Source organism: Ranitomeya variabilis, chromosome 8, assembly GCF_051348905.1.
Source record: "Ranitomeya variabilis isolate aRanVar5 chromosome 8, aRanVar5.hap1, whole genome shotgun sequence".
NCBI classification, from domain to species: Eukaryota; Metazoa; Chordata; class Amphibia; order Anura; family Dendrobatidae; genus Ranitomeya; species Ranitomeya variabilis.
This window is the reverse complement of record NC_135239.1, coordinates 126,057,856-126,079,297: the sequence shown is the minus strand read 5'-3', so window position 1 is coordinate 126,079,297 and position 21,442 is coordinate 126,057,856. Positions and strand designations below refer to the sequence as shown.

The following is a 21,442-nucleotide window of genomic DNA, read 5'->3' as shown; positions in this document are numbered from 1 at the left end:
GGAAGAAGCCGGCAGCCAGGAGGGAACACAGGAGGACCCAGGGACACCGGAAAGTATAACAGGGTCCCCAAATCCCCAAATTTCTCTGTCCTCTGATGTGCGATCACATCAGAGGACAGAAAATTACACATCGCTTTTTTTTTTTTTTTTGCGGTCGCCGGTAAACAGTTTATTACCTGCGATTGCAAAACAGGGGTCGGTAAAAACCGACCCCGATCATGTTCTTTGGGGTCTCAGCTACATCTGGCAGCCGAGACCCCAAAGATCTTCCGGGTGCCAGCCGGCGGGCGCACTGCGCATGCGCCCACCATTTTTTGGCCGGAACAAGACGGTGGCGCCCATCGGGAGCCACGAGGAGCACCGTGGGAGACAGGCGAGTACCGGGGGGCGATCGGGGACCCCATTTCTCTGTCCTCTGATGTGTGATCACATCGGTGGACAGAGAAATTAAATGGGAAATCGCATTGTTTTTTTTGCGACCGCCGGTAAACGGTAAATTACCGGCGATCGCAACCCGGGGGTCGGTAAAAAAACCCCGAATCATGTTCTCTGGGGTCTCTGCTACCTCGGTAACCGAGACCCCAGAGAAAATCCGACTCTGGGAGGCGCTATTTACTTTTTCCACAGTGCCGTTAATTAACGGCGCTGGGGTTTAAGTACTCTTAACTGCCGCCGTTAAAAGGCGTAACGGCGGTCATTAAAGGGTTAATATTCTTCATTTAACCATACTTCAGCGCCTGCAAAAAACGTAAAATAATAAACCGTATACTACCTGTCCGCCGTAGTCCAATTAATAACGAGTGTCCCACGACGATCTCCCCTATAGAACAGTGACATCGGGTGATGTCACTGCTCTATAGGACCCTCAGTGACACACTGACAGGAGACAATGGCTCCTGCAGTGCATCACTGAGGGGTTACCTGAGTTCAAAATCTCACTTTATGGCAATTGCTGAGTGGGAAAATTTCTCACACAGCAATTGCATAAAGTGAGACTAGGGACTATTTTTTATACAGCGGTGGAGGAATACAGTGGCGGAAGGATACCTTCCTCCCATCATTGTGTTCCTGGAGCCCCTGGAGAGCGGTCGCATCAGCTGATGCAGCCGTTCTCTACGGGAGATCGTCGTGGTACACTCGTGGATTTCTGCGGACAGGGAGAATATTGTTTTTTTTTGTTATTTTAATCTTTTTTACAGAAGACACTGGCTTCGGGGATCAAAATGACAAGTAATGGTGAGTATGTAATCTATGTTTAATGTACTGTATGTCTGTATGTATGTATTGTATGTAATGTATGAATGTATTGTATGTATGTTGTATGTATGTAGTATATAGTATGTATGTAGCATGTATGTATGCAGTATGTATGTATGTAGTACGTATGTAATGTATGTAGTATGTATGTAGTATGTATGTAGTATGTATGGGTTTTTTTTACATTCAAAACATTAAACGGATGATGGGACTACTACTGTCCCATCATTGGCTAGTGTGTCAATCACTGTCACTGTAGCAGGCATCATCCGATGGGACTTGTAGTCCCATCGGACGATGCCTGCACTCACGCACAGACCCCCGGCAGCCCGCACAGAGCCCCCGGCAGCCCGCACAGAGCCCCCAGGAGCCCGCACAGAGCCCCCGGCAACCCGCACAGAGCCCCCGGTAGCCCACACAGAGCCCCTGGCAGCCCACACAGAGCCTCGGCAGTCTGCACAGAGCCCCCGGCAGCCGCACAGAGCCCCGGCAGCCCGCACAGAGCCTCGGCAGCCCGCACAGAGCCCCCGGCAGCCCATACAGAGCCTCAGAAGCCCGCACAGAGCCCCAAGAGGCATGTACAGATCCCCAGCAGGCCCGCACAGACCCCGCCCACACACACAGACACGCACAGTGTCCACCCACGCACCACCCTCACTCTTCTCCCCTCCGGAACAGGATGTAGAAGGACAGAAAGGGCTTTTTTACATTCCGATATTTGTGTCCCATTGACTTGCATTGGTATCAGGTATCGGTATCGGCGATATCCGATACTTTTTGGATATCGGCCGATCCAATCTGATACCGATACTTCTGAATATAGGAAGGTATCGCTCAACACTATTCATAACTCTTCTTAGTACTCGGCTTTAATACGGAGTCTCTAAATACGCCAGTTTTTTCTGCCCAGTTTCCGCAGGAGACCACATGCCGAACAATTTATTATATCCACTGGAGAAGCTGCCTAATGGGGATCACCAACTTGCCTGACAGACACATACCAGTCGGTTCCAGACCCACTGAAGGATGGTAGCTTCCCCCACCCAGTAGCCATCACCGGCTCTGCAGATCCATGGCCTTACCCCGTGCTCTTCAGGGATCCAATCCACACACAGGACCTCCCAACACAGAGGCCACTCAGGATCACAGCCTCACCTCGTGCTCTTCAGGGATCTGGTCCTACTCCCAGGACCTCCCAACACAGGGGCCATTCAGGATCACGGCCTCACCATGTGCTTTTCAGGGATCTGGTGCCCACTCTGGACCTCCTAACACCCAGGCCTTTCCTCTCACAGGACCTTCCAGCAAAGAACCATTCAGGTCCATACACAGCAACCACATGACCCATCCCTGGTCACATTACATGCTTGTAATCACTCCCATACTGTAGTTGGGAGGTGTGTGTGGTTAGTCAGACCCACCCAGCTCTCTGAACAACCCTGCAAGCTTCCCTTTAAAACTACACCAATACATGTGGGACTAGGGACTACACGTCACAGAACAACCTTACTTCCGGCTTACAGTGCAGAGTATCTTGCACATACTGGCCATTTTCAATAATGCCGGATTTTGTCTCATCACCACAGCTATGCCTGCGACTGCCATGCATTCCTATGGCCTCAATTCACCTCCGTGCATATTCTGAGGAGACCATGCAGCGCCCCCTACCTGTAACAGGGGTCACTGCATCACAGTATGTAAACTTTTAAGTTCAACTGTATTTATTTTACTCACTTATATAGCACTATCATTTTCCATAGCATTTTACAGACATTATCAGCACTGTCCCCATTAGGGCTCACAATCTACATTCCCTATTAGTAGGCCTTTGAAATGTGAGAGGAAACCGGAGAACCAGGAGGAAACCCATGCAAACACAAGGAGAACAAACAAATTCCTTGCATATGGTATATAGCCTAGTCAGCCCCTCTCCCACATATAGCATAAATAACCAAGTCCCCCATTATCCAACATATAGCCTATATAGCATAATCCACCCCCTCCCCCACATATAGCTTATGAGAGAGAGCCTGCTGACCCCAACACCTAGCACAGGCACAACAGGGGAAAGAGGGACTGCGCTGGTATGGATGCAGATTAGGTCACTGTTGAATAGCTGTGCTGGTACTGGTCAGGCAGAAAGAGCAGTGTGTGGATCCCGTTGGCCCTTGTCAGAGCAGATGTGTGCACATGAGGCCTCTAAACTGGAGTTTTAAAGGGCCAGCGTCCATCTTTGCAGTTCAATGCCACTGGTCCACAGGGCATCTGCCTACATCGGCAGATTGCCAGTCCGGGCCTGCTTAGCAGCTACTATTTTAATATTTTATTGGTGCCACTCCGGTCAGACTTCTGTAAGTTGTGACGTGCTGGATAGCTCCAGTGTTTGCTGTGACTGTTAGTGCTGACTTCTGGTCAGTCAGAAGACTTCCGTCCAGTCAAAAGATGGCGGATAGAGACCAGAGTAGCAGCAGGAAGAGCTTAAGATGGCACCTGGTAAGTTTAATACTAGGGTTAGGAATCTAGATTAGTTGCACCACTCCAGAACTAAAATATCAAAACACTAGAGTGATGTTTGAAAATCACTTCAGTTCAACAACACTTTCAGATGATTTGAAAAGTTGCATAAATTTCTACAAAACCTACTTTCTGTTGGACTTTCTCAGCATGTGTTACTTACTCCAACAAATTTCCTTAGAAATTCTCGAGATGATTGTATATCAGTGTTGGAGAGGTCAGAAAAGTCACCCATCATCCCTTCTTCTGTTGCTGGAACATCCCTGTAGAAATTCCTTGCTCTTGCATAAAACTGCATTTCTCCATCAATCACTTCACTTGTAGCAGCAAACAGTTTTACTGTAAAACAAGCAAAATTATGTGAAAGTTGAAACACTATGTAGGCAAAAATATTTTCAAGCACGATTATAACATCTTTATAAGGCTGGTGTCACACTAGCGATTTTATAAATCGGTCAGATTTTGTTCCTGCAAAGTCGGACGAGTGTCATGCAAGTGTCATGCATTATTCTTGCAAGTACAATCTGATTTTTAACACCTAGAATCCGATTTACATCCGAATGCAGTGCGATTGCTATCCGATCGCAATGCGATGTTAACATGAGCTTTTACATAGAGCAATTCTCTATTTAATTTAGACATCGCTTTCAAAGGAAATATTCTTTAAAATAGATAAATAGATAAATAGATAGATAGATGAAAAGTCAGCAATCTAGAAGGCAGGCTGCATGGTAGCATGATGCAACTATACAGCCCATCATCCAGAAGAGACATTGAGCAGCATCTGCTATCACTACAGTACTCAGTGTCTCATGGTGAACTCCTACGACCTGACTGATGTCACCTCTAGCATGAGAAAGTTCTCACACTCACGGTGTGGTCAGAAAGATCCTGGAAATTCACAGCCAATTAACTCTCTTCACCTAACTGATGTCAGCGGGGGCACCGTGGGTAAATTTCTGACCGCGAGCTGACATCAGTTAGGTGAACTAAATTCATTGGCTGTTAACTCCCAGGACCTTTCTGATGGCACCATGAGCATGAGAACTTTCTCACGCTCATGATAACATCCCTCAAGTAATAGGAGTTCACCGTGAGACACTAAGCAGTTGCCGCTCAGTGTATCTGATGGACAGCAGCCTGTATAGTCGCATCATGCAACCATGCAGCCTGCCATCAAGATGTAGCAGAGCTAGACCCATCCTGGGACAAATTAATGATTATCTCATCAGTGGAGAGGTGAGGAATATTGTTGTTTATTATTTTAATTCTCTTAGAGGGGACAATGGCTTCACTGGAATGGGCAATGCCATAAGTATGGTTTAACTAAGATTGATTATAGGAGTCTGTGTCATTTTTTTAGTTAAAGGACTTAATTCTGTGTGTTTTTATACAAAATTACTATGGGAATAGTAATGGGGCGTCTCCATTACTAACCTCAGGGCTTGATGTCACCTGATAATACAAAGATGATATCAACCCCCTCATGACCCCACTTACCACCACCTCAGGGCAAGTGGGAAGAGCGAGGCTAAGTGCCAGAATTAGCACAGCTTATGGATGCATCTTTTCTGGGGCGGCTGAAAGCTGATGTTTTTAGCCTGAGGGGAGCCAATATCCATGGCCCCTTCCTAGACTATTAATATCTGTCCGCAGCTGTCTACCTAGCCTATGATGGTTATTAAATATAGGGGGAAACAATGTAATTTTTTGGGGGGGTCCCTCATTTTAATATCCAGTAAAGCCTAAGTATACAGTTGTTAGCTGATATTAATAGCCTGGTAAGTTCCATGGGTATTAACACCTACCCAGGTTATAAAATTATCCTTTGAGAACAAGAACACACACGGTCTTAAAGAGCACTAAGGCCTAAGAAGCTAAGAAGACCGCATGTGTTTTTGTTCTGAATTTTACATCCCTTGTGAGGGTACGCGGCCGGTGCAGCATTCGGCTTAAAATCATCCTTGGTTGGGCTGAGGTATTGGCAATCACACAGAAGGATCAGCTTTCAGTCCATTATCTCCTTCGGTCTGGCTGGAGGACCTGTGGTGATGTATACCTTCTGATGCCTCCGCACGATCACATATCTGGATACCGTGACTGCACCAGGAAGCTCTGCACAGCACAGAGGGGCATTTCTTCCCTGTACAGAGTTCCGAGCCTCCTAAGCATCACGCTTCAACTGCGGTGGTGCAGGGGTGCACATCCCCGAAAGGTGAGAGGCCTCTTGGCCCTTATTAATCATTTAACCTTTTTACATTAGGTCCTTCACATGTGTGCTCTCTGTTTTCTTTGTTTCCACATAAAATTTCCCTTAGCTGTCAGCTTTCCCTCTGCTGGTTAAGAAAATTACGTGGGAGCCCACACCATTTTTTTCAGAAAAATAATCTTTGAATAATTAAATACATGTACAGTAAGCTGCACACACACTGTACTAATTGTATATGTCACTGACATCTGTATATCTGTCTATTCTATGTGTATTTACTGTATGTAATCCTTCAATTCTATCCTGTCGGCTGCTGAATTACTGGCTTTTTAAATGACATTGAAGTGTAAAAATCGGACAGCACTCGCATGGTCCAAGTGCTGTGTGATTTTTTTTCTCACCCCCATTATCTTATATTGCCAAATGCAATTCAATTTCCAATTGCAGTCAGAGCATGCTGCAATTTTTTTCCAGTCTGATTGTGATCCGATTTGAGTTTGCGCGTACGGCCGGGTTCACGGTCGAAAAATTGCCTCATCCTATCCGGGTGGTCACCATCAATGCTACCCCTCTCCCACAGGGGGAGATTACTGAGTTTGTGGCTGAGGTTAAACTCCACATTGGGGTCCTACATTCTGAGCAGGTTACATGTAGGGTGCTCAGTAATCTTCCTGCACAAATGGTTCTGGGTTTTCCATGGTTATCTATGCACAACCCGGTTATTGACTGGAAAACTCAGGACTAGTGTTGAGCGATACCTTCCGATATTTGAAAGTATCGGTATCGGATTGTATCAGCCGATACCCGAAAAATATCGGATATCGCCGATACCGATACCCGATACCAATACAAGTCAATGGGACACAAATATCGGAAATGATCCTGGATGGTTCCCAGGGTCTGAAGGAGAGGAAACTCTCCTTCAGGCCCTGGGATCCATATTCATGTGTAAAATAAAGAATAAAAATAAAAAATAGGGATATACTCACCCTCTGACGCGCCCTGGTTGTAACCGCTGCAACCGGCAGCCTCCGTTCCTAAGAATGAGCGAGTGAAGGACCTTCGATGACGTGGCGGCTTGTGATTGGTCATGTGAGTAGTCACATGAGCAGTCACGCGACCAATCACAAGCCGCCACGTCATCGAAGGTCCTTCACTCGCTCATTCTTAGGAACGGAGGCTACCGGTTGCAACGGTTACAACCAGGGCACGTCAGAGGGTGAGTATATCCCTATTTTTTTATTTTTATTCTTTATTTTACACATGAATATGCATCCCGATTCCCGATATCGCAAAAATATCGGAACTCGGTATCGGAATTCCGATACCGCAAATATCGGCCGATACTTGCGGTATCGGAATGCTCAACACTACTCAGGACATAATTCAGTGGAGCGGATTTTGCCAGGCGAATTGCCTGGCCACATGCATGTCTGCTGTGACTCCAAGCATTCCTGAGTCACTGCTGGATTTCACGGATGTGTTCTCAGAGAAGGGTTGCTCAGAATTGCCACCACATCGCCCCTATGACTGTACTATTAGGTACCATTAGGTAATTGTCGAAAGCTAGGATGTTCAACATCTCTGATCCTGAGAGGCAAGCTTTAAAATATTACATTGCTGAGAGTCTGAGCAAAGGGCACATCAGGCCTTCGTCCTCGCCGGTGGCAGCGGGGTTCTTCTTCATTAAAAAGAAAGATGGCGGACTACGCCCGTGTCTGGATTTCAGGGAGTTAAACCAGATTACGGTTCGCGATCCATACCCTATGCCACTGATACCTGATTTGTTCAACCAGGTGGCTGGTGCTAAGTGGTTTTCCAAGCTTGACCTCAGGGGGGCTTACCTCATAAGAGTCCGTCAAGGTGATGAGTGGAAGACGGCTTTTAATACTCCTGAGGGTCATTTTGAAAATTTGGTGATGCCATTTGGGTTAGCAAACGCGCCTGCAGTTTTTCAACATTTCATAAATGATGTATTCTCGCATGTTCTGGGGAAATTCGTTATTGTGTACCTAGATTACAATTGTCATTTATTCATGTGACCGTGATACTCATTTAGAGTATGTGAGGCAGGTGTTACAGCTTCTCAGGGAAAATAAGCTCTATGCAACACTTGAGAAATGTGTATTTTCGGTTCAGGAGTTGCCTTTCTTGGGTTATATTGTGTCTGCTTCAGGGTTTAAAATAGACGCCGCTAAGGTGCAAGCGGTGCTGCATTGGGAACGGCCTGATAACCTAAAAGCACTCCAGCGGTTCCTTGGGTTTTCCAACTATTATAAAAAGTTTATCAAAGATTTTTCTACCATTGCTAAACCGCTTACTGACATGACGAAAAAGGGTACCAATTTCTCTGCCTGGCCTCAGGCTGCTGTGCGCGCATTTGAATTTCTGAAGAACAGTTTTGCTTTGGCCCCCCCATTCTGGTGCAACCAGACGTATCAAAACCATTTACCGTGGAAGTCGATGCGTCTGAGGTTGGAGTGGTGGCGGTGCTGTCACAAGGCTCATCCTTGGGCGAGTTACGTCCTTGTGCCTACTTTTCCAAGAAGCTGTCGCCTGCCGAACGTAATTACGATATCGGCAACAGGGAGTTGTTGGCTATCAAGTTCGCTTTTGAGGAATGGCGACACTTTTTGGAGGGGTTGGTCCATCAGGTTACAGTTATCACTGACCATAAAAATCTGCTGTATTTGGAGTCAGCCAAGCATCTGTCCCCCAGGCAGGCTCGCTGGGCATTGTTTTTCACGCGGTTCAGCTTTTTTGTTACGTACCGACCTGGGTCTAAGAACACTAAGGTGGATGTTTTGTCCAGGTGTTTTCCGGGGGGAGAACCTCGGGAAGATCCGGTACCCATCATCCAAAAGGGTGTAGTGGTCTCGGCTCTCATGACCGAGGTTGAGGTTGAGATTGCCGAGGCTCAGGTGGAGGTACCACCAGAGCTTCCCATTAACAAATTGTTTGTACCGCTCCATCTTCGCCTAAAGGTGTTGGGTGAGCATCATGATGCTGTCCTGGCTGGCCATCCAGGGGTTAGGGGTACCTTGGAGTTGATGTCACGTCGGTTTTGGTGGCCCAAAACCCGACAGGACGTGGTCTCATACGTATCAGCATGTACCACGTGCGCTAGGGCTAAGACATCCCGCTCTCGTCCTGCTGGCACACTACATCCTCTTGGGGTACCCAGTAGGCCATAGACGGAGATTTCCATGGATTTTATCACAGATTTGCCCTCCTCTGCTGGGAACACGGTCATTCTGGTGGTTGTTGATCGGTTCTCAAAGATGTCGCACTTTGTGTCTTTGCCTTCGTTGCCTAACGCTAAGACTCTGGCTCAGGTTTTTGTGCAGGAGGTGGTCAGACTTCACGGGGTCCCGTCTGACATCGTGTCTGATAGGGGTACTCAGTTTATGGCAAAATTTTGGAAAGCTTTTTGCTCACGGCTGGGGATCAAGTTGTCGCATTATTCTGTGTTTCATCCTCAGTCAAATGGTCAGACCGAGCGTATGAACCAGAATTTGGAGCAGTACTTACGCTGTTTTGTTTCTAACAATCAGGAGGAGTGGTCGACGTTCCTTCCTTTGGCTGAGTTTGCTATAAATAATCACCATCAGGAATCGTCTGGGGAGTCCCCGTTCTTTTGTGTTTACGGGCTCCATCCTCAGTTTTGTGCTCTGCATCAGGGGGGCTCTACTGGTGTCCCAGAGGAGGACCAGTTAGGAGCACAACTGTCATCCGTTTGGAGGAGAGTGAAACAGCGCTTGCTAAGCGTAGGTGCAAGGTACAAACGAGTGGCTGACTGTAAACGTGTGACAGGTCCGGACCTGAGTGTGGGTGACTGGGTGTGGTTGTCCACAAAAAATATAAAACTCAAGATTCCATCCTTGAAATTGGGTCCAAGGTTTATTGGTCCATTTAGGGTTGCCGCCTTCATTAACCCGGTAGCCTACCATTTGGCGCTCCCTACGGTATATAAAATACACGTGTTCCACAGATCTTTATTAAAAAAGGTGGTGGGTTCTGTGGACACGGCGCCTATGACACCTCCAGTCTTGGTGGATGGCAATTTGGAGTTTGAAGTCTCCAAGGTGGTTGACTCTCATGTAGTGCACTGCACATTACAGTACCTGGTACACTGGTGTGGTTATGGGCCAGAAGAAAGGTCCTGGGTACCAGCCTCTGACATACATGTGGACCGGCTGGTCAGTATGTTTCACCGCTGCCATCCAGACAAGCCGGGTCCTATAAATCGTGAGGGCCCTGGAGTCCCTCGTAGAAGGCGGGGTACTGTCATGTCGGACGCTGTTCACACTAGGGCGTCCGACAGACAGCAGTAATTCCACTTACGTCCACTACACGCTCAGTGGCGTCGGCTAGATTTTATCCAGCTTGCTCAGGGTTAATCTAGCTGGTAATCAGGTTGGAGGCTGGGTCACACCCATGGCCTTTAAATAGTCGTGCTGGACTTTGGGCGTTGCCGATTATAGCTTGTGCTTTATGCCTGGTGATTCCGGTCTGGAGTGGTGGTCTCGTTGTAGGAATATCGTATCTGGTGGTGTTTAATCCTTTGTCATTTTCCTCCTTCCTATTTGTATTTGTTTTGCCCTGTGCACATTATAGTGTATTCCTGTGTGTCTGCGGCGTGGTGCGTTTTTCAGTTTTCCCTGTCTGTGCTTTCTGTGGGGATTGGTGTGTGGTCTCTTCACTGGGTGGCGGGTGGTGGTTTCAGCTTAGGGCTGAAACAGGAGTCAGGGTTAGGCCTGGTGGCCCAGACATGCACACGTTTAGTGTAACTTCTGGGAAAGGGACAGACAGGGTTTCCCTAGCCTGAGGGATATCGCAGGGGCCCGGTTAACCAACCTTAGTCTACCCAGTTCCCCTGTGACAAAATCCATCTGAAGGGGTTAAATCATTTGACACCCAGGAGCTCTGCTAAGGCAGCTGTGCTCCTGTATGTAAAACTTGGTGAATGAATGGAATGCAGGGGAATGTCGTATAGTTACCTCAAGTCGCGGTGATGCACCCTCTGCTGGATGAACTCATATGAACTTGAGCCTGGGAACTTTTCAGAAAAGTTCCCACTGTCGAGTTCATATGAGTTCATTCAGCAGAGGGTGCATCACCGCGACTCGAGGTAACTATAGGACATTCCCCTGCATTCCATTCAATCACCAAGTTTTACAGACAGGAGCACAGCTGCATTAGCAGAGCTCCTGGGTGTCAAATGATTTAACCCCTTCAGATGGATTTACAGCGTGGGACAAGACTGATCAATGGAAGGTATGGAATATTGTTGTTTGTTTTTGTTTAACTTTATTTCAGGTGACAAGGGTCTTCAGGTGGATTGAGAGTATAATAAAATATTAAAACACCCTGTGTCTTTATTTCATTAAAATACTTTTTAATAATGTGTGTGTGTTTTATTAACCATTTCATACTATTGGATTAATAATGGATAGGTGTCATAATTGAGGCCTCTCCATTATTAATCTGGCTTAATGTCACCTTACAATAGCAAGGTGACATTAACCCTTAATTACCCCAAATCCCACCGCTACACGGGAGTGGGAAGAGAGAGGCTAAGTGCCAGAATAGGCGGATCATCCAGATGTGCCTTTTCTGGGGTGGCTGGGGGCAGATGTTTTTAGCCGGGGGGGCAATAACCATGGTCCCTCTCTAGGCTATTAATATCTGCCCTCAGTCACTGGCTTTCCCACTCTGGCGGAGAAAATTGCGCGGGAGCCCACGCCAATTTTTTTCCGGGATTTAACCCTTTAATTTAATAGCTAGAGCTTCAAAATTTTACACACAGACACTTGTTACATTAGTAAAGAGGAATATGTAATAAAAAAAGGGATATGAGATGGTTTACTGTATGTATGCCATGTCTCATATCATGTCGGGTTTGGGAAGGAGATAGCAAAAGCCGGCAATTGAATTACCGGCTTTTATGCTATCTTGCGCTGAATGAAATATAAATAAATATATATATATATATATATATATATATATATATATATATGTGTCTCACTGACATATATATATATATATATATATATATATATATATATATATATATACAGTATATACCTATTCTATGTGTACACATTTATTCTACCTATTCTATTCTGTCAGTGTGATTTTACTGTACACCGCACTGAATTGCCGGCTTTTCTAGAGAGCACCGCTGCATATTTCTCGCAAGTCACATCCATGGTCCATGTGTAATCCGTAATTTTCTCGTCCCCATAGACTTGCATTGGCGTATTTTTTGCGCAATACGCTGACAAACGCAGCATGCTGCGATTTTCTACGCCCGTACAATACCGTATATTACGGATGCATAATATACGGCTGATAGGAGCAGCCACATAGAGATTCATTGGGCCATGTGTAATGCGTATTTTATGGATGAATTTTCTGCGCTCATACGTCCGTAAAACTCGCTAGTGTGACGCCGGCCTAAGACTGTTTTTTCGGGACATATTGTACATCATGATAGTGGTAACATTTCTTCGGTATGACTTGTAAACACAAGTGTGTAACATTTGTGTAAAAAATAGAAATTTTGCTAAAATTTGGAAAATTTTGTAATTTTCAAATTTTGACATTTTTTGCCCTTAAATCAGAGAGATATGTCACACAAAATAGTTAATAAATAACATTTCCCACATGTCTACTTTACATCAGCACAATTTTTGAAGCAAAATTGTTTTTTGAAAGGAAGTTAAAAGTTGACCAGCAAGTTCTAAATTTTACAACAAAATTTGCTAAATTATTTTTTTAGGGACCACCTCACATTTGATGTAACTTTGAGGGGTCTGTATGCAAGAAGATACCCTAAAAAGTGACATTATTCTAACCCTCCCACCTCAAGGTGCTTAAAACCACATTCAAGAAGTTTATTAACCCTTCAGGTGCTTCACAGGAATTAATAGATTGTGAAAAGAAAAAAATGAACATTTCACTTTTTTTCATTAAAATTTAACTTAGACTACATTGTCTTCATTTTTGCAAGAATAACATGAAAAAAAGAACCTCAAAATTTGTAATGCCAATACCCCATACATGGGAGGAAAACACTATTTACTGTAGGTGTACGGCAGAGCTTGGAAGAGAAGGAGAGCCGTTTGACTTTTTCAACACAATATTGGCTGGAATTGAGATCGGACGCCATGTCACATTTGAAGAGCCTCTAATATGCCTAAACAGTGGAAACCCCCCACAAGTGACCCCATTTTGGAAACTAGACCCCACAGGGAATGTATATAGATCTGTAATGAGCACTTTGAACTCCAAAGTGTTTCACAAAAGTTTATAATGTACAGCCATGAAAATAAAAAAATATATTTTTTTCTACAAAAATAATGTTTTACAGGTGCTTCTCACAAAATTAGAATATCATCAAAAAGTTAATTTATTTCAGTTCTTCAATACAAAAAGTGAATCATATATTTCACATATTTTATAGAGTCATTGCAAACAGAGCGATGTATTTCAAGTGTTTATTTCTGTTTATGCTGATGATTATGGCTTACCGCCAATGAAAACCCAAAAGTCATTATCTATGTAAATTAGAATAATTAACAAAAAACAACTGCAAAGGCTTCCTAAGTATTTAAAAAGAGCCCTTAAGGTACCTTCACACGAAACGACTTTGTAACAATATCGCTAGCGATCCGTGACGTTGCAGCGTCCTGGCTAGCGATATCGTTTAGTTTGACACGCAGCAGTGATCAGGATCCTGCTGTGATGTCGCTGGTCGCTGAATAAAGTTCAGAACTTTATTTGGTCGTCCGATCGCCGGGTATCGTTGTGTTTGACAGCAAAAGCAACGATACCAGCGATGTTTTGCACTGGTAACCAGGGTAAACATCGGGTTACTAAGCGCAGGGCCGCGCTTAGTAACCCGATGTTTACCCTGGTTACCAGTGTAAAATGTAAAAAAAACAAACAGTACATACTTACATTCGCATCCCCCGCCGTCTGCTTCCCACACTGACTGAGCGCCGCAAAGTGAAAGTGAAAGCACAGCACAGTGGTGACGTCACCGCTGTGCCCTGCTACTGCCGGCGCTCAGTCAGTCAGTCAGTGCAGGAAGCGGACGCCGGGGGACGCGAATGTAAGTATGTACTGTTTGTTTTTTTTACATTTTACGCTGGTAACCAGGGTAAACATCGGGTTACTAAGCGCAGCCCTGCGCTTAGCAACCCGATGTTTACCCTGGTTACCCGGTGACCTCGGCATCGTTGGTCGCTGGAGAGCGGTCTGTGTGACAGCTCTCCAGCGATCAAACAGCGACGCTGCAGCGATCGGCATCGTTGTCGCTATCGCTGCAGCGTCGTTTCGTGTGAAGGTACCTTTAGTCTGTTTCAGTAGGCTCCACAATCAAAGACTGCTGACTTGACAGATGTTCAGAAGACAATCATTGACTAGTGTTGAGCGATACCGTCCGATACTTGAAAGTATCGGTATCGCAAAGTATCGGATCCAATCCGATACCGATACCCGATACCAATACAAGTCAATGGGACTCAAGTATCGGACGGTATCCCTGATGGTTCCCAGGGTCTGAAGGAGAGGAAACTCTCCTTCAGGCCCTGGGAACCATATTAATGTGTAAAAGAAAGAATTAAAATAAAAAATATTGCTATACTCACCTCTCCGACGCAGCCTGCACCTTACCGAGGGAAGCGGCAGCGTTCTTTGTTTAAAATTTGCGCTTTTCTTTCCTTTACGTGAGTCCCGGCTTGTGATTGGTCGCGTGCCGCCCATGTGACCGGGACGCAACCAATCACAGCAAGCCGTGACGTAATTTCAGGTCCTTCAGGATTTTAAAATTACGTTCCGGCGTTGTGATTGGTTGCGTCGCAGACACATGGGCGACGCAACCAATCACAGCAAGCCGTGACGTAATTTCAGATCCTTAAGGATTTTAAAATTACGTCCCGGCTTTGTGATTGGTTGCGTCGCAGTCACATGGGAGACGCAACCAATCACAAGCCATGACGTCACGGGAGGCTGGACACGCGCACATTTTAAAATGGGCGCGTGTCCAGCCTCCCGTGACGTCCCGGCTTGTGATTGGTTGCGCCGCGATCAACCAATCACAAGCCGGGAGGCTGGACACGCGCGCATTTTAAAATGGGCGCGTGTCCAGCCTCCCGTGACGTCTCGGCTTGTGATTGGTTGCGCCGCGGTCAACCAATCACAAGCCGGGAGGCTGGACACGCGCGTGATTCATAGCTCACCAAAAAAAAAAACAGCACCTTGCTCCCCCACACAACTGGTTTCATAAATTCAGTGCACTAGGCAGAAGACTACCATCCATAGCAGCAGCCCATACAGCCTCTCTGGGGCTTTTGAGTTGGGGCACCATCCCATTATCATAATTTCAGCGGTATCCATGACGCGCATTTTAAAATGCGCGCGTGTCCAGCCTCCCGGCTTGTGATTGGTTGACCGCGGCGCAACCAATCACAAGCCGGGACGTCACGGGAGGCTGGACACGCGCCCATTTTAAAATGCGCGCGTGTCCAGCCTCCCGGCTTGTGATTGGTTGATCGCGGCGCAACCAATCACAAGCCGGGACATCACGGGAGGCTGGACACGCGCCCATTTTAAAATGCGCGCGTGTCCAGCCTCCCGGCTTGTGATTGGTTGATCGCGGCGCAACCAATCACAAGCCGGGACGTCACGGGAGGCTGGACACGCGCCCATTTTAAAATGTGCGCGTGTCCAGCCTCCCGTGACGTCATGGCTTGTGATTGGTTGCGTCTCCCATGTGACTGCGACGCAACCAATCACAAAGCCGGGACGTAATTTTAAAAATCCTTAAGGACCTGAAATTACGTCACGGCTTGCTGTGATTGGTTGCGTCGCCCATGTGACTGCGACGCAACCAATCACAACGCCGGAACGTAATTTTAAAATCCTGAAGGACCTGAAATTACGTCACGGCTTGCTGTGATTGGTTGCGTCCCGGTCACATGGGCGGCACGCGACCAATCTCAAGCCGGGACTCACGTAAAGGAAAGAAAAGCGCGAATTTTAAACAAAGAACGCTGCCGCTTCCCTCGGTAAGGTGCAGGCTGCGTCGGAGAGGTGAGTATAGCAATATTTTTTATTTTAATTCTCTCTTTTACACATTTTTACATTAATGTTGTTTCGATACCGATACCCGATACCACAAAAATATCGGATCTCGGTATCGGAATTCTGATACAGCAAGTATCGGCCGATACCCGATACTTGCAGTATCGGAATGCTCAACACTATCATTGACACATTTCACAAGGAGGGTAAGTCACAAAAGGTCATTGCTAAACAAGCTGGCTGTTCACCCAGTGCTGTATCCACACATATTAATGGAAAGTTGAGTGGAAGGAAAAAGTGTGGTAGAAGAAGGTATACAAGAAACCGGGATAACCGTAGCCTTGAAAGGATTGTTAAGAAAATGGCATTCAAAAATTTGGGGGAGATTCACAAGGAATCATTGCTTCAAGAGCCACCACACACATACATATCCAGGAAATGGGCTGCAAGTGTCGCATTCCTTGTGTCAAGCCACTCATGACAAATAGAAAACGCTAGAAACGTCTTACCTGGGCCAAAGAGAAAAGTAACTTGACTGTTGCTCAGTGGTCCAAGGTGTTACTTTCAGATAAAAGTAAATTTTGCATTTCCTTTGTGAGTCAAAGTCCCAGAGTCTGGAAAAAGAGTGGAGCAGCCACAATCCAAGCTGCTTGAGGTCTAGTGCGAAGTTTCTACAATCCGTTATGGTTTGGGGAGCCAAGTCATCTGCTGGTGTCGGTCCACTGTGTTTTATCAAGACCAAAGTCAGCGCTGCCGTCTACCAGGAAATTTTAGAGCACTTCATGCGTCCCTATGCTGACAATCTTTTTAGAGATGGAAATGTCATCCTCCAGCAGGACTTAGTCCCTGTCCACAATGCTTAAGGTACCAATACCTGGTTTAAAACAACAGTATCACTGTGCTTCATTGGTCAGCAAACTCACCTGACCTTGTCGCCTGTCAAGAAGAAGATGAGAGACACCAGGTCCAACAATGCAGATGAGCTGAAAGCTGCTATCAAAGCAATCAGCCACAGCTGATCGCCTCCATGCCACACCACATTGATTGCAGTAATTGATTAAAAAGGAGCCGCAACCAAGTATTTCAGATTTGAAAATCATTTTTTAAGCTGATGTTATAGTCTAATTTACTGAGATAATGACTTTTGGATTTTCATTGGCTGTAAGCCATAATCATCAACATTAACAGAAATAAACACTTGAAATAGATAACTCTGTTTGTAATGACTCTTTATAATAATAGTTTCACTTTATGTATTGAAGAACTGAAAAAAAAACTTTTTGATAATATTCTAAATTTGTGAGAAGCTGTTGTAGCACCCAATTTTTTATTTTCCCAAGGGTAACCGGAGTAACCGCTAAGCATTCTCAATTTTTCATATATCTAGTGCAGCAATGCAATGCAATTTTCATATTTTATGTTTGCATGCTATAGCACTTTGAAAAGAAGTAATATAAACCAGCTCACCCATGATGCATAAGCTGAGTTTCGGGAGCACGGACCCGCAGGGTCCAGGCGTGTAGAATCCAAAAGAAAAAAATGTCCAGCTTCACCAAATGCATGAAAAAAAGTTTTCTTTATTCACAAACTTAAACATGGAGGATGCAAACTTCAGCACAAACCATATGGGTACGAATCTCAATGCGTTTCTGGAGACGAAGCTCCCTTAATCTACATGTGTGGTGAGCAATTTGAACCCCCAAGTTTTTCACAAAATGTAATAACGTTGAGCCGTGAAAATAAAAAATATTTTTTTTCCCACAAAAATTATCTTTACCCCCCCCACTTTTTTTATTTTCAAAAGGATAACTGGAGAAATTGGTGTGCAATTTCTCCTGAGTACACTGATACCCCATATGTGGGAGAAAACATATGTTTGTGCGCACGTCGGGGCTCGGAAGGGAAGTAGTGACAGTTTGGAATGTAGACTTTGATGGAATAAGGTCACGGCACAGCTGTCGGGTGACCCGGGGCTAGGGGCTCCTACCCTGTCCCTACCTTAGATCTCCTTATTCCCCAGGATAATTCTGACGGAGAAGATGCCGGGACAAGGAGTGGTTCAAAAAGAAGCACATTAAAGTCATGGATGATCTGCAAAGAGGAGTGGACCAAAATTCCTCCTGACATGTGCGCAAACCTCATCATCAACTACAAAAAACGTCTGACTGCTGTACTTGCCAAAAGGGTTTTGCCACCAAGAATTAAGTCTTATTTGCCAGAGGCATTAAATACTTATTTCTCCCTGCAAAATGCAAATCAATTTATATAATTTATGCAATGTGATTTTCTGAATTTAATTTTTGATATTCTATGTCTCAATGTTAAAATTAACCTACCCTTAAAATTACAGACTGTTCATGTCTTTGTCATTTGGCAAACTTACAAAATCAGCAAGGGATCAAATACTTATTTCCCCCACTTATACTGTATTTATTGTGTGGCAGTCTCATGTGGGCGTGTCAGTCTGCTGGATGAAACACAGTTGAATGCACAGGCTGTGTGAGTAACCAGCCAAGATGTGAGCTGTAGCTGAGAGGGAAACGTGACAGGCTCTCTCTCTGAATGGAGTGACTGTGGAGTCAGTCTGTCGGATGTAGTAGAGGCAAGAATCCCTCTCTATAAAGAGTCTGCACAGGCTGTGTGCAGATAATTGCAAGTATCAGTGGCGTATCCAGGGGGTGCAGCCGGGGCATGTTCCCCCCGGCACAGCCGGCAGGGGGGCGCCAGAGGGCCGCCTGATGATACGGCAGTCCAAGGAGGCTCCTCGTCAAGTCATACCCAGGGGTTGGCAGGGGAGGGGGAGCTGTCTAATTATATTCACCTGCTCCTGGCGTGGTCCCTGCAGGTCCCGGGCTGCCCGGCGCCCCAGCTTCTTCCTGTACTGAGCGGTCACATGGTACCGCTCATTACAGTAATGAATATGCGGCTCCACCTCCCATATGGGTGGAGCCGCATATTCATTACTGTAATGAGTGGTAACGGTGACCACTCAGTACAGGAAGAAGCAGCAGCGCCGGGGAAGCAGGGACTGCACCGCGCCAGGAGCAGGTGAGCATAATGGGGAGGGGAGCGCTGCGCTGTGCGATATTCACCTGCTCCTTGTTCCAGCGCTGCTCCATCTTCAGCAGTGACGCTGAGGTCAGAGGGCACGGTGACGTAGTTAGTGCACACCCTCTGCCTGAACGTCAGTGCAGAGGAGGCGGAAGATGGAGCGGCGGCTGGAACGAGAAGCAGGTGAATATTGAAAGTGTCGGGGGGCTGAGCGACAGAGAGGTGAGTATGTGATTTTTTTTATCTCAGCAACAGCAAATGGGGCAAATATCTGTATGGAGCATTTATGGGGCCATAACATTTGTGCAGCATTATATGGGGCAAGTCCCTGTATGGAGCATCTATGGGGCCATAACATTTGTGCAGCACTATATGGGGCAAGGGCCTGTATGGAGCATCTATGGGGCCATAACATTTGTGCAGCACCGTATGGGGCAAGTGCCTGTATGGAGCATCTATGGGGCCATAACATTTGTGCAGCACCGTATGGGGCAAGTGCCTGTATGGAGCATCTATGGGGCCATAACATTTGTGCAGCACTATATGGGGCAAGTGTCTGTATGGAGCACCTATGGGGTCATAAAATTTGTGCAGCACTATAATTGGGCAAGTGTCTGTATAGAGCATCTTATGGGGCCATATCATTTGTGCAGCATTATATGGGGCAAGTGCCTGTATGGAGCATCTATGGGGCCATAACATTTGTGCAGCACTATAATGGGGCAAGTGTCTGTATACAGCATCTTATGGGGCCATAACATTTGTGCAGCACTATATGGGGCAAGTGCCTGTATGGAGCATCTATGGGGCCATAACATTTGTGCAGCACTATATGGGGCAAGTGCCTGTATGGAGCATCTATGGGGCCATAACATTTGTGCAGCACTATAATGGGGCAAGTGTCTGTATGGAGCATCTATGGGGCCATAACAATTGTGCAGCACTATAATGGGGCAAGTGCCTGTATGGAGCATCTATGGGGCCATAACATTTGTGCAGCACTATAATGGGGCAAGTGCCTGTATGGAGCATCTTATGGGGCCATAACATTTGTGTAGCACTATAACGGGGCAAGTGTCTGTATGGGGCCATAACGTTTGTGCATCACTGTATGGGGCAAGTGTCTGTATGGAGCATCTTATGGGGCCATAATCAACGTTTCTGCTGCACTATATTGGGCAAATGTGTCTATGGAGCATCTTATGGGGCCATTTTTAACCTTTATGCAGGATTATATGGGGCTCCTGATTCAATATGGATATTCAAAAACACTTAGCCTACTGATGTCTCAATTAATTTTACTTTTATTGGTATCTATTTCAACATCATGGGGATTCAGAAATGTACCTTGGCTTGGTCATACAGTTTCAGTAGAGTTAAGGTTCAAATGGGGGAGGTTTTGGGGGGGAGGTTTGATGGGGGGTTAGGGGAGCCAAACTGATCCTTTGCCCCGGGTGCAGGAAAGGCTAGATACACCTCTGGCAGGTATCAGTGATTACTTTGGACAATAGCTGTTTTGTTTGACTGAGTTGTGGCTAGCTCAGCCATGTATAAGTAGCCAGGGTCTATATATGTGTCATGTCGGACGCTGTTCAGACCAGGTCGTTCGACAGACAGCGGTAATTCCGCTTTTGACCACTATTTGCTCATTGGCGTCGGCTAGATTTTGTCTAGCTGTTCCGGGTTTAATTTACCTTATCCTCGGATTGGAACCTGGGCCATGCCCATTGCCTTTAAATAGCTCTCCTGATCATTGGGCGTCGCCGATTATAGCTTCTGTCTTGTGCGTTGTTATCTCGGTCTGGAGTGGAGAGCCGGTTGTTGGAGATTCGTTGCTGGTGGTGTATTTTCCTTTGTCTTATTTACTCCTTCCTATATTTGTATTTATTTTGCCCTGCACATTAATAGTGTATTCCTGAGTGACTGCGGCGTGGTGTATATTTTCCTTTATCCTTGTCTGTGCTAAGTGTGGGTATTGGTGAATTACCTCTTCACTGGGTGGTGGACGGAGGTTTCAGCTTAGGGTTGAAACAGGAGGCAGGGTGAGGTTCGAGGCCTGGACATGCACACCATCAGTGTAAACTTCAGGTAGAGGGTCAGCCAGGATTTCCCTAGTCTGAGGGAAATTGCAGGGGCCCGGGTTATTAGCTATCGCTCACCTAGTCTCCCCGTGACATTATAATCGGCCCAACAACAACAACAAAAAAAAAAAGGGGGTTTCTTTTTTTTTTGTGTTTGTCATGGATCCCATGACTTCCATAACCCGCCAGTTGGAGGCGCTGTCCCTACAGGTCACTGAGTTGAGGGGGGCAGTACAGC

The 21,442-nt window shown here is 46.0% G+C and overlaps 1 protein-coding gene across 1 annotated transcript in view; it reads right to left on the bottom strand.

Moving 5' to 3' along the window:
- Positions 1-21,442, bottom strand: part of NTMT2 (N-terminal Xaa-Pro-Lys N-methyltransferase 2) — a 738,584-nt gene that overhangs the window by 426,354 nt on the left and 290,788 nt on the right. Inside the window, exon 2 of the mRNA XM_077276218.1 lies at positions 3,935-4,110. Within this exon, the coding sequence (XP_077132333.1) occupies positions 3,935-4,110 (176 nt within the window). The remainder of the gene's footprint in view (positions 1-3,934; positions 4,111-21,442) is intronic.